Source organism: Pomacea canaliculata, linkage group LG1 (genome assembly GCF_003073045.1).
Source record: "Pomacea canaliculata isolate SZHN2017 linkage group LG1, ASM307304v1, whole genome shotgun sequence".
In the NCBI taxonomy this organism is placed as follows: Eukaryota; Metazoa; Mollusca; class Gastropoda; order Architaenioglossa; family Ampullariidae; genus Pomacea; species Pomacea canaliculata.
The window spans coordinates 42,340,377-42,354,155 of NC_037590.1; the positions used below are offsets into that span (position 1 = coordinate 42,340,377).

The 13,779-nt window shown below is 49.6% G+C and overlaps 1 protein-coding gene across 3 annotated transcripts in view; it reads left to right on the plus strand.

Moving 5' to 3' along the window:
- LOC112562730 overlaps positions 1-13,142 on the plus strand; it is a 28,081-nt gene extending 14,939 nt beyond the window's left edge. For 2 of the 3 annotated variants that reach the window (XM_025236182.1, XM_025236191.1), the window contains exons 2-6: positions 1,041-1,306; positions 1,895-2,046; positions 2,327-3,696; positions 6,408-7,264; positions 7,980-13,142. In XM_025236182.1, coding sequence (XP_025091967.1) covers positions 1,208-1,306; positions 1,895-2,046; positions 2,327-3,696; positions 6,408-7,264; positions 7,980-8,366 — 2,865 coding nt within the window. In that variant the 5' untranslated portion in view covers positions 1,041-1,207 and the 3' untranslated portion in view covers positions 8,367-13,142. The remainder of the gene's footprint in view (positions 1-1,040; positions 1,307-1,894; positions 2,047-2,326; positions 3,697-6,407; positions 7,265-7,979) is intronic. The other variant, XM_025236200.1, reaches the window with a different exon arrangement.
- The last annotated feature ends 637 nt before the right edge of the window (positions 13,143-13,779 follow it).

A 13,779-nucleotide genomic window follows, 5' to 3' on the forward strand; every position in this document is an offset into this window, starting at 1 on the left:
TAGCCCCGACAGGATGGGCGTGCCGCCTCGTCACTCGATGAGAGAGAGATGAAATCACGGGGCCGACGGGCGGGAAGCTGGTGTTTGTCAAGTTGATGTGGAAGGCGAGCTGGCAGCTTTGACAGGATGATTCTGCAGTCGATGGGTTGGAGGTGTTCGGACTTGTTTAGTCGCTCAGACGTCTCCTGCCCGTCAGTGGTCTGTGGACCATAGCGACATTCTCCCCAGACACGTCCTCCCAGCAAGATACGGCTTGTCTCTCATACCTGCAGCTGCTTCCATCCCTGAGGTGCTTCATTGGCTTTGCTTTCAAGATGTTCCTACAGTTTTTCTCTGCTTTGTAGTTGCATCGATGCCAGCAGCCTTCTGGCGACTTTAGCTCCGTCGACCCGAGTGTCAGTTGATGTTTTGTGTCCTTACTGACCCCAGTCTGTCGCAGCTGTAGATGTGACCCCGGGGCAGACGGCTTGCTAAAACAAGTAGCTGCCGGTCAAGTTTATACTTTCAAGAGGAACAAGAGGCTAGAGACAGACACAAGTTGTGTCTGACAAATCAGTAACAAAGTATTGTACTTGTTCCTTATCTCAGTTGTCTCTTGTAATAATGGTCTCCCAAGTCGGTGGCGGAGTTGTTGAGACGGGCTTAGGTTAGTAAGGTGCAGCAGGCGGTGGGATCTTTTTTTGCAGAGTTGTGCCGATGGCTAGAGTGTTTCAACATCTTTCTCAGCTCTTACTTGACTCAGGCCATATTTCTGCTCTCTGGAAACTTGCTAACATTGTCCCACGTCCCGAGAATGCTAATCCCAATCAATTTAAGGAGTTTCGGCCAGTAGCACTAACCTCAGTAGCGCTAATCAGTCATTCATTCAAAGTCTTTTGCATTTTTTCTTTGTGTGCTAGTTCTGCAGTCTGTCTCTCCATGATAATTGTAGGTATTTTGGGCATCATATTGCGGGCGGTGTTGCAATCTAGTATACAAAATAAATATTTTTTCATTACCTACAAAATAAGAGATCACCTGTTTGTTTATTATCCATGCAGACCACAAGATTACACCTACGACTCGTCCCGAATCCTGAAAAGTTCCCCAGCACCTGGGTACAGATGGCCGTGTGAGGGTCACGTGACGCTGGCAGCTCACAAGGCCACAGACAGGTCAACATCAAAGAGCCGGGAGTAGGTAACGGGTACATATGCACTAGGTTGCCATGGTGAGCGGGGACAACGTGACGGTGACCCTGACCGGCGGAGCACCATGGGGCTTTCGGCTGACAGGCGGCGGGGCGCTGCCACTGGAGATCTCCAAGGTGAGACACGTGACACAATGTTACAACTGGGTTCTTGTGTGCTACACATGGTTACACAATCTACACAGTGATTACGAGAGTGATCTTAAAGTGGCTGAACAACATGTGAAATCAGTTTATCCTGGAATTCAGCAATGGAGCCATATCAAACGGGGCAGTGGGGGCTGTCAGAATTCCACCAGTCTCAAGCCCACTGGGTCCTGAAGACTTTAGCATCAGAAGTGTATCATCTGCATCTCGTCCTTTGTTTATTTCTCTCTTTGGCTAATTACGGGTTCCAATTCAAAAGACCTCGTATTAAGCGAAACATTGTTAAATTCCATGTGTAGAGAGTAGTATTTTATAGTGGCTTTACAATTACCACATGTTTTCGAGACTTGCAAATATTGTCAGACACAGATATCAAAGACCCTGACATGACGGTCGTACATGGACATGCTCGTGGCGCGAGACTACATCCAGAGAGAGAGCTGAAGCTAGATGCTAACTAGGCATATCTCTCAAACGCATGGCGCCGTGGTTAAACTGCCTGACACTTTACTGTGTCAGCGAGACACCCCTGTCATGCATTTTTTTGCTCTCTTCCAGATCCGGAAGAAGAGCCAGGCGCATGCGCAGGGCCTGCGCGAAGGTGACGCAGTAGTGAGCATCAACGGCATTCCGGTCCACGACCGCACACACGACCAGGCGCTGGACCTCATCGACCACGCCGGCGACACGCTTACCCTCCAGATCTACAGGTGTGCCACACACCTGCACCGCAAGCCCCTCCTTCACTTCTGGGGGTGGAGGGGTTGGGGTAGCTTTCGCTATGGTCACAGTGTAAAATCCAAGTCTTTTGTCGTGAAGTTCATACAAGGTTTTAGTGAACAATGCTGTGGAGATACTACGGTTTTGGTATGCACGTCTACAGAATAGTGTGTGAGTGTGTGTGTGTGTGTTTGTGTGTGTGTGTGTGTGTGTGTGTGTGTGTGTGTGTGTGTGTGTGTGTGTCCTAACATATTTGGTCTGTGTTTACAGAGGTGAAGCCGATGATCTGGGACAGTTGCTCGCGTCCAACAAGCCCGCCCCTACCCTGGCGCCCTTCCTTCCTCCAGGAACTGTCAAGGAAAGGTCACCCACCATGACGTCATCAGCCTCTTCCGTGGCGACCTACGATGACGGCAGCACGCAGAGACGGGTGACGCAGGACATTTTCGTCGAGCAGGACGTGGGGCTGAGGAAACAGACTTTCGTTAGGAGGGAGGAGACTACCTCCGTCAGCACCACCACGAGCGGTGGAGGCGAGATCAAGGTGGTTGACGGCGAGGTCATCATCCCAGTGGACACAATCATTACCTGCGACAGCTTCAACGGCGGCATGTCTGTGGAGACGTCATCAACTACACAGCGCAAGACCTCCGAGGCAGTCATACAGCTACAGCGGCCAGGTGCGACAACTCTAGCAACTACTTCTCCTCGTCCCTCTCCAGCAGTGTCTCCAAAGCCGGAACCCGTGAAGTCGTCATCGCCCTTAGTCGTTCCCAAACCAACTTTCAAAGCGGTCGCTCCTAAGACACCCCCACCAGTAGCACCCAAGCCCTCCGTTGCACCACAGGTGCCTCCCAAACCCAGCTTCAAGGCGGCGCCTCCGCCAGGTGCCCCTGTGTTCTCACCTGGCAAGTTCCAGGTGTCTGCCGCCGCCATGTTCACCCCCAGCACCCAGACGCCATACCTCCAGGTTGAGCAACAACAGCAGTCATCCCTTCCCACAGTACATCGGCAAGTGTACTCACCCAGTGTCCCCAAACCATACTCACCTAGCGGGCAACGGCCTTACTCCCCGGCTGGGCAACCAAGCCCCGCACCCTTTTCTCCTCTAAGTGTTTCCTCGCCTTTGTCCCCGGCCACTCCCTCCCAGTCCTTCTCGCCTTCCTCCCTTGGGAGCGGACCCATGTTTAACGTGCGCAATAATCTCGGCAAGGGCAAAACACTCTGGCAGCCTAACATGTGGCTGCCGGGCCAGGAACCCAACCAACAGCAGTCACAACCAAAGAACCAGCAACAACAACAACAACAGCAGCAGCAAAGAGATCGCCCCTCGGAGAACGTGGAGGTGCCCCCGCGGATGTCTGTCAAAGAACGTCAGCAGATGCTGCTGAACCAGACGGCGGTGAACAAGCACTCACTCAGCGCCCGACAGATGGAGCCCGCCATCTTTCAGCTGCAGTCGCCGCCAGAGGATGAACCCTTCATCAATTCCCATATTTTGCACGTCTTCGGGCCACCCGTGGAGATCACACCCTGGGGTCCCCGACGGGACAGTGCGGGGGAGGAGCTGGCCCTCGTGAGAACAGACAGCGTGGAAAGCGTGCCCTCCAGTCCCGGCTCCTCGCTCATCCGTAGGAAGAGTAAGTTCTAGTGGCAGTGTGAACACCTGTTGGTAGAGTAAACGCTTGATAGTAGAACAAACCCCTACGGCAGTGAACCCTTTAGTATATACCCTGAGGTAGAGTGAACCCTTGATGGGGTCAACTCCTCTTACAGTAGAGTGAACGCTTTATTGTAGAGAGAATCCTTATAGTAGAGCGAATTCTTTGCGGTAGAGTGACCGCTTCATAGTATTACACAATATAAACTCATGGTCAGTTATTTCTGGTGCTCTCAGAAGAGAGGAGGAATAATGGACGGTTTGTTGAACTGAGCGTCTGACAATGTCATTGGTCATGTTTAAGTAGCTGATGTCAGTAGTGAATGCTGTCTAAGGTTGAAAGTTCACGATGACATGCTTCGTGTAGTGTCAAGAGTGGGCACAGTGAACCACGTGTTACATGATTCTGAACGTCACGTGATTGTCGGTCGTGATTGTTTCTCTACACGATGACGACAACGGATTGGATGAAAGGACACGTGAACGTGGATTACTTCATGCTGATTAGTGTGGCTGACAGCGACACCTGGGTGAATGTGACGTTTAGGGATGCCAGAGAACGTCACGGTCAAAGACAGTGAGCGTCACGTGGTCTGTCCTCGCACTGCGCGTACAGATGCATTCAGTTGATGAGGTCTGCTACCGACATGGAAGCGTAACTTGAAATGAAATAAGCTGATACTACATCGGACATCCTCGTAGACAGAGACGAATCAAGCGATGAGAAAGATAAGGGTTAGCCAAAGTTTGGTTTTTGTCTTTCTTTTGTTTGTTTGTATTTTGTTGTTTTGTTTTTTTTTCGTTTTGTTGGTTTTTTTGTTGTTGTTGTTGTTGATTTGTTGTTGTTTTTTTTTTTGTTTTTTTTTTTTTGGGGGGTGGGGGGGTTGTCGTCGTCTAGGACCGTAGTTATAAAGCGAGGGTAAGTCGTTGCCTTGGGACAAGATGGGGAACGAAAGGACAAGCGTCTTGTTTTCTGAGATATTAAAGCAAGGTCCACACGCAGCAGATGGTTTACACCTGAAGCTGTAGTTATAAAGAGATAAACAAAGATTCCTTGGTAACAAGAAACATACATTATGTCCGAGGGGTGTGGCGAGTACATTGTAACTACGAAAACAGGACGAGTTTGCCCAGGGGAAGGGACTTACTCTCGCTTCACAATTACAACTCCTGGTGGGTGGGCTCGACTAGAGAGCGGAGGGCAGGTCCTCCCTACAGTGACGGCCACTGGAGCATCAGTGGCCCATACGAGAGTGAGACACCTCGCAGTCCACATCACGTAGACATCACGTACCCTAGACTCGACAGTTTGCTCACCTCCGCGGCCTTTAACATTTCAAAAATGGTAGGAATTTTGTTAAACGAAATTGCTGATAATAAGAAATGAATAAGAATTTAATTACAGTCAATCAAGGACGTCTTCGAAGACTTAATTTTGGCACAATAATCAATTATAAAAAGATGATATGTTAATTAATTATGGCCATTAGTGCAATAACACTATCTGGAACAAATCAATGAGACAGGAAGCTCTGGCATACTACGTGATGACGTAGCAAAGTGCTCACGGGACGGAAGTTGCTGCCAGACTGCTCATGGTAAGGTCACGTGTGAGGCGACACATCTCTGTCTTTTCCCTGTTTGTGTACTTGACATGACTGACACAACTTTTATAGCGTCAGCAACCACTTGTCACCTGGCTCCGCACCTGTTGACATACAAGTGTACATGTGAGGATGTGACACAAAGAGCGCTGATACATCGCCGTCGGTGCCAGGCGTCGTTTACAGGTGTAGCAGGTTGGTGCCACAGGTAGCCAGCTACTAAACCCACCCACCACCACCACCACCACCACCCACTTGGTTCCTTCACCACATACGGAGGTAACACGTGGCGTATGTGCTGAGTAAGGTGGAAAGAGAGAAAGTAAGAGTTTATTTACAGTCAGTGATCCTCACTTCGCTTCCTCCGGCAAACCTGCTCTCTGTCACACACACACACGGAGTCAAGCTCACACGCAGACACGCAGACACGCAGACACGCAAGCTTGCACATTCACAGCACTCAGCCTCAGGTAGTCAGGTCACGTGACACACTTCCCGCTCTCTCCATACAGGGCGTCGTGCGTCGAACTGTGTGATATGTGTGAAATGTGTCAGACCTCATCAAGTCTCTGGCGGAAGGAGGGAACGGGATGCTAATGGGGTGTGATGTCAGAAAGGTAGACGAGAGGAGGTGTAGGGGTGAGCTCGCATGACTGCCACTGGCAATCGTCTAAGAAAGGTGTCAAGGCCGACTGATGAGCTTATCTCCGCAGTTTGACGGCGATGTAATGCCAAGTTGCAGCCTCGTGCGCCCTGCATCTCCCCCACCTCCCTTCCTACACCCCCTGGCAGCCGGCTGTGATCTCGGCACCCGGCCATGATGGTTTCTGGTTTCTCATCTCCCTCTTACTTATCGTCTTCTTTTGTCGCAGCATCGTTACCTCCCTGGCCCACCTGTCAGTCATCCACGTCAGCCTTACTGCGCCACCTTTCCTGCCCCCTCCCCCATCCATCCTCTACTGACACAGTAGTAGAAATCTCCTCCAGGGGAGGATTCTAACCCTTCTTATGCAAAATGAAGCAAGAAGCAGAGAAAATGGCTAAACAAAATTCTGGTCACACAACTGTCTCCTGTTTGTCTCTACAGAAAAGCTCTACTCCGACTCTGCGTTTTACGAAGACCCCGAACACAAGTACCCGACCATCCAGGAGCAGATGAAACTGTGCCGCATCATCTCGCAGTCCCTGACGTCAGCAGCCAATCGCAAGGCGCGCGGTGCCAAGATGTTCGCGCGGCGCAAGCGCAAGTCGAGCCGCTGGGTTCACGAGGGCCACAGCGAGTGGTCATCCTCTGCAGGCGACGTCGCCAACCTCGACGAGTTGGACAGCGAGCTGAGCCCTGACGAGGGAGGCAACAAGGTGCTCTTCACGTTCCGCATCCCCAGCGTCAAACACCGCGTGTCCAGCCCGGAGAGCAACACCAAGATGAGCTTGAAGAAGGATGAGTTTGAGCGTCTGCGACTGCAGGCTGCCAAGTGCGACCACACGGCCGTGTCCCCCGGCACGTGCTTCGACATCGCTGCCGACCTTAAGGCCAGCAAGGGTCGCGCCGGCCGTCTTTTCGAGCGACGCAAGAACCGCGCGGACAAGTTCATCATCGACGAGACCAACGCGCGCTCCCCCGGCCCCCGGACGCCCAGGCTGGAGGACCTGCTCAAGACGCCGCTCAAGTCGCAGTTGTCGCCGTGGGAAGCAGCTCAGTCGGACGATGCCGGGCGCGTGGACGCGGCCTTTGACCACCTGACGGACGTGGAGCGCATGCAGAAGCTGAACCAGATGCTCAAGTACAAGCCACCCAAAGCCGCCGTCCCTGACCTCGCGCCCACCCCTTACACCGGCCCCCACACCGACCTTCGCAGCGACACCCAGCCACACCTTCTCAGGGACGTAACTTCAACCGAATGGCAAGGGGTTGGCCGGGTGGAGCCGACAGCGGCTCTCGTGGTAAGTCTGCCGGATTCTCTGACTTTTCCTGTATTTAGTACTTGATTTATTTGAATTTATTTGCTGTTTATTTTTCTTCCAGTTACTTCTGTGTAAGAGAATTAATCTTCTTTGAAAACGTCCTCATTTTTTTATGATGTCGCTGTCTTCTCTTCAAGACTTGCAACTAACTTAAACTTTTAAAGTCCAGCGCGACGACGTTTTATACTTTCATCTTTCTAGTCCTTTATGCTTCATGATACACAGTGTTGTCCCATCCCCCACTCACAGAAAGGTTAAAATGAAAGGAATAAAAATCCTCTGTAATCTGTCCTAAACCTTCAGCAGAATCTTACTGTTTGTCATGTTGACGTGTGTGTGTGTGATTATTTTCTTTTGTTCTGACCTTTTATAGACATCAATTAGATAGTTTTTAATGCTTTTCTCCCACCTTACCTGATCATCATGGCGCTGTGGTTTTTTTACTAGCTCCAGACACCCGGATGTCCCTTTACTCTGTCTTTTTTCATACTGTAGTAACTATTTTCTCCCTTCTCTCATCCTCGACTTTTTGTCCTTCACTTTTTTGTGCAGATAGAAACTAATCTCATAGCTAGACAGTAGACAGGGAGGAGTGGAAGGTAGCTGCACTAGTAGAGATGCTAGGTGTTGGTGTGTCTTAGACATGACCTTGTCTAACTGTGAAACATTCCTAACCTTGACCTCATTGCTGCAGCAGTATCAGCGGCAGCTGCTTCATCCCACGTCGTGTCACAGCCAGCCACTCGTCCCGCCAGCGCCATTCTCGATCCAAAAGCACAAGGGCCGAAGGTCCAGTTTGGTGACTACAACCCCCGCCCCAAGGCCTGGCAAGGGGGACAACCTCAAGGAAACTCCTTCTCGTGTCCCCCATCCATGTCGACGTCATGGGCTTCCAGTGACTTTGAGGCTGCCGCCCAGTCCCCCCAGACTGATCTGTACTCCCCCGATCTCTTGCCCGCCACGGATTTGTAAAGGGGAGAGGGGCTGGGCTGGGGCACTCCCTGTGTCCTCTACACAGTCCGACTCGTACCACGTCTTAGGGTGCGGTCAGGGGAGATCATTAGCGAGTTACTGCCCCTAACCGTTTGTTCCAACGCCCTCACCTGTCAGTCAAGTGGTCAAATCAAGCTCAGGACAGGCTTGTGTAGCAAACCTTCTCGAATCCCACCTGTTTGTCTTTAAAGTTTTGAGTGATATGTTGTGATCGTAGTTTGAGGTCAGTGTAGCGAGTCTCGAATACAAGATAAAAGATGCTTCATCATCAGCGGCGATAAACACACATCGCGTCTGCACCACCTGCATCTGGGTGGACCACCCGACACTCCAGCTGAAGTAACTCTGTCTGTCGATCGTTTTGTCAAGGTGTCTACATGAAATGATTCGAGGAGAAAACTACAGAACGAAGAAGGTGGGAGAGGGGTGAGGTCAAACACTTTCCTAACGTCTGTTTTATCGCCGTAACGAAAGCAGCCAAAGCTCCTGTCGTCTCTTACTACTGTGTACATCAACTACTAAAGCAGCAAGAGTCACTCTCTGTACATTAACAGCTTTCGCCAACATTTCTCTCGCCCTTCAGTTCAGAAAAAGTGCCTAAAAACCAAACAGGTTTTGAGTCGTTTCATTAAAACCATTTTAACTGTCACACACAACTTGTCCAGTCACGTGACACGATGTGCAATGTGTGGCACTGAATCAAGTTTCGTCCTGCCCAGGAATGTTTCAGACATTCTAGAACTGCAATATATTCCCGCAGTTGTAGATATTTGATAAAACGTATGTCACGAAGAAACGAAAGTGATTCCACAGAAGCTGGAAGTTACATCATGTTTCCAAAGAATTTGTTTAAACCTTGCATACGGATCTTTGAACCTTGCAGTAGAGGTAGAGTTGTGGTCAACAAAGAACACTTTACTAGTCTTTCCGTCTCTTCTATGCTGAAGCTACTTGTCTGCTTCTCGTCACGTCTGGCCATCAGGAATGTTGATACCATCCGATGAGACGTCTACCACCTTCATCCTGTGTAATTCAACGAAATAACAAGAACGACAAACCTGACGATGGTGATGATGACGATGATGATGCACCACTTTCCTATAAGCGTGCCTTGACCTGCCTGCTATACATGACGTAGAGAAAGTGTAGAATCACGTAGCACGTGACACGGAGGCCGACGTGCAGCTCGCACCCTGACGATCACGGCGTGTACTCGATCTTCAGTTTTTCATCGAACGATTGAACGATTGTCGTGCGTTTATTCGGCGTGCATTCTGTAACCGACGTTTGATTGACTTGTTGGAGGGATTTCCTCTAGCGGCGTCTGGTATTCTGTTGACAAGCGTGTAGCTACAAAGTGTTTGTGTACAAGAGTTCAAGGTCAGCAAGAAGTTGGATTTGCGAAGACAAGAGGTGTGAGACCGACCTTCCAAAGCCTGTATTTTTGCTGTATATTTTGAGCTGATAACATTTCCCTTGTGCACACCTCGTTTGCATTTTGCATATCTGTTTGATCCTGTAACTAGTTTGGATGCTGATATTTCTTATTCTTTCCAAGTCCAGGAAGTCGTGGAGACAAGAGAGCATCGGGACGTAGCAGCCAGAGCTGATCAACGTGTTGTTAGTCCAGACTAGATGCACGCACGTTACTTTACCTGTACCTTTGATGCTCACCGCATGTTGTTACACAAATGCCTCTAGTGTCTGGACTTTGTGCGCGCTGTTACCACACGTCCACGTTTACACATGAGTGATTGTGATATTATATTGCCTCGTATTAAATGCTGCTGCTTTGACAACCCTCCCTCTATTCACCCACCTTACCTCCTCCCGGGCAGGCTAGCTTTGAGGTAAGGCAGGTAACCTGAAGGCGAAACCCTCTGATGTAAAACTACTTTCTAATCAGTGGTGAAGCTACTTCCAGTTGTTGTCACCAGCAGCAGGTCACCCAGGGTGTTCTGGGGTCTAGGCAGAGAGGTGGGGAGCAGCAGGGGTCGTGCGCAACTGTAGCGACTCACGTGAGCCAAAACCCCTTCGCTCAGCTGCCCCATCCCTCTTCCCCATCCCTCCCACTGTCTTCCAGCCAGGAGTCCTACGGAAGAAAGTGTGTGGCTGGATAGGGGCTGGTGAGATTCCATCAAACCTGGAGCTGGCTGCGCCTCCAACAGGTAGGTGTCGTTACCGTGCCAACTTCGTCAGATGAACCAGGCACTGTCAGTGGCACGCGCTTTTCTTCCAGCAGGTAACAGGCGTCACCTGTACCAGCTTCGTCAGGTGCCTCACGCCCTGTCTTTGAATCTTGGCCTGACCAGACGCGGGACATGGGCTCTTGTGACTCGCCTTTCGCTTTCGTCACTGCCCCCCACCCCCTGGCTGTCTGGCTGGCTGGCTGGCAAGGGGCGACAAGCACACATGTCACGCCTGACTGGCGTCAAACTGGTGACGTCATTGCGTAGGTAGCCGTCTGAGCATCACCTGGCTTGGGCTGGAGATAATCAGGTGTAAATACAAGCAATGCTTTAGCTAAAATAGTCCATCAGTATACTGCCACCGGATAAAAAATACTAGAACATGGTCTACTGGTAGGCTGCATAGTCTGGCCCTATTTGTTTCTAAGCATTGTAAATGGCAATGAAGAACTGGCACAAAGCTCAACAATCTCGATTTCACAGTTCATCTAATGTGCACACGATTAGCTAACCTCCACTTTGTGTACACTTAGTTTTACTCCTGTTAACGGCGTGCTTTCACAGGTTGTATACGAGATCACTTGCCTTAATAAGTGTATTCACACACTGCACGCGAAATCACTTCTGCTAATGAGTGCATTCAAACACTGCGAAACCACTTCTGTTAAAAAACACAATCACACACTGTAGGCAAGCTTTATAGAGAATTATGTGGCAGTCAGTGAGTATTTTCCTCAACTCCTCGATCTGTAGGCACCAGTGGCAGGGCGTTGCTGTGTAACAGTATCATTCTGCTACACCAGACATTCTATGCGCAGTCTGGCTGTCTGCTTGTGTTGATTATTCAGCTAGTCCCGAGCGACATATTGGCACCAGGCTCATTTTGCTGCAGCAGCTCTCAAACAAACGAAGAGCATCGTGAAAGACAATGTGAAACTGTGAAAGACAATCTCCGATTGCCTAGCAACGTCTCACATCAGCGATGAGTTAATTAACTGTGCTGTGACTGCACCAAAGTAGGTGTAGACATAATTATGAAGGATTAGCACTATAAAAATTACACCGTTAATTAAGAAGATCTAAGCATAATTATGCAGAGTTGCCACTAAATATTAATCAATTATCGTTCTCATTTGCGGGACTCAATTTTACAAAATATTTAAACAGCTTTTCCCAGTCTGCAACCTACTTTCTATCGTCAGGTCCGAGCGATATAAACTCGATCAGTACATGAATACTTGGCACATCACGACCTTTGTCCTTATCCATTCGAGCATCAGCTAAAACACTCTTGCAGGTAGCTTTCCCAGTCGTTGTGCCAATGTCGGGGTTGGGGTGGAGGGGGAGATGTGCCAAAAAGCAAACCACGGAGTTAGGAATGCAAGGCGGCGGTACTGGCAAGTCATTGTGCCGCAGCTTGTGGCAGTTCTCCTGCATCTCTGATACATGTACCCACCCCCACGCACCCAACACACGAAACTGGCGGGTGAGATGTACTGGGTGATTGTTGTGTGCCGCCGGAGCTCGCCGACAAGCGAGAGGATACTCTTACCACGCGCTAAGCCACGGCGCGCGCCATATTAGGTCAGCAGCGCCCTCAGTCCCGCGGCGCCCTCTAGTGCCGGGCTGTCACAGCAACCATCAGCACCAGGCTGTTAACTCGCCATCAAGTGCTGTTATCGACGAAGACACTTGATAAAGGAACAGAGAATGTGTACATGCGAGGCTAGCGATAGGTTTCTGCGGTAGAAGTTTTCAAAGCGAAGTGGAGAATAGTGGGTACACTTCCACCCTAAATACTGAGCGTGGTGTAAAATTCTGGGAGTGCAACCATTTAATTAACTGACATGCGCAGTATAGTCATCTCCAGCTGATGGCGTCTGGGTGTTCAGATGCGGTGTATTTGCTGTCAAAGCATATCTGCTGTCTAACGTGGGACATTTTGCCTGCAACTGCCCGGTGCCTGCAGTGAGCTCTCAGACCCGCCTGGTGCCAGAGTTGCAGCACACAGTGCGGCATCCGACTGCGGCCTGCCAAGTTCGCGCTGTTCCTGTGCACTAGGGCGCATGCGCACCTATGCAAGCTGAATGTATGCGGCTTATAGGGCTAGAGCTTGCATCTCCTTTCCTTGCGTAAAAATGTCCACAGATTTCTGTGTACTGCCCACAAGACATCGTGAAAAGAAATGTTGATGTGTGTGAACTGTGACAAACCCAGCTCTGCTGCGTGTCTAGAGTTGTTATGAGATAATAATTATAGTTTACCTGCATTTCGCCAGGTGCCGCTCGGGTTGTTGTGCAATAGTCCACATGGCTCACTTTATTTTTAGTAGATTATGTAGAGAGTGTTTGCATTCCGTCTAAGCCATTATGTCCATTTACCACTTTGGTGATGGAAGTAGTGTGGAAAAAAGTTTTATATACGGTTGTTTTGTTTTGCATTTATGGTTGTGGAAATGTTTCCACTGCGCACTGTGAACTCCCTCATTCCTCATGGGCGAGGAACGGGAACTCTGTAGACGCTCATTCCTGCCCTCCATCAAATAATCTCCCTTTAGAGAAGGCACGCTGAAGGTGTGACCTAGCGTTTGTTCAGTGTAGCCAGAACTACAGTCCGACAGCCCACACGGCTAAGATTTGTTGAAGAAAGAATAAAGAATCTGAGTCAAGTCTAAAGTTTGCATTATTTTTTTAACAATGATGCGAGTGCAAAAAGGCTATCGAGCATCCCGTGAAGAGTGACCGATGCTTGGGAAGATGACGTGACCCAGTCTTGTGTGGAATCACAAGCTGACTCCTACCAGTTTCTCTTGTTTTATTAGAAGGAAAAGTGCTTTTAATTAAAATTTCTTTTGATCGTTGCAAAATGAGGTGCACAAAAACATTTTGTCCAACTCTTACATCGCCACACTGACTAGCAACGACAGTTGCCATTTGCCATTTGTCTCTAGAAACCCATCTTCATTCAACCATTGTGTCAATACTGGTATGGGGTAATCGAAGAATTGTGTGAACGATTCCAATGCATTCAACCAGTCATTTGCCCCTTGACTGGGATCTGGTGGTGATTGTGAGGGGAGGAGAGGGAGCATATGGTCACCACAGCTTACCAAACCCGCCACGTTGATCTTAGGCGATGGTGAGCAGGTCTTGCAAATGACAACCTGTTCAGTCCTTGATCTTCACAAGTCAGTTTTTCCTCTGGCCACCATTCTAGATACCTTGGACAGTCTTTGTGTTGGGTCACATGACCAGAGCAGACAATGTCACTTGACTTCTTCCTGGTGTCTGAGTGTGATTCAACCATTGTGTT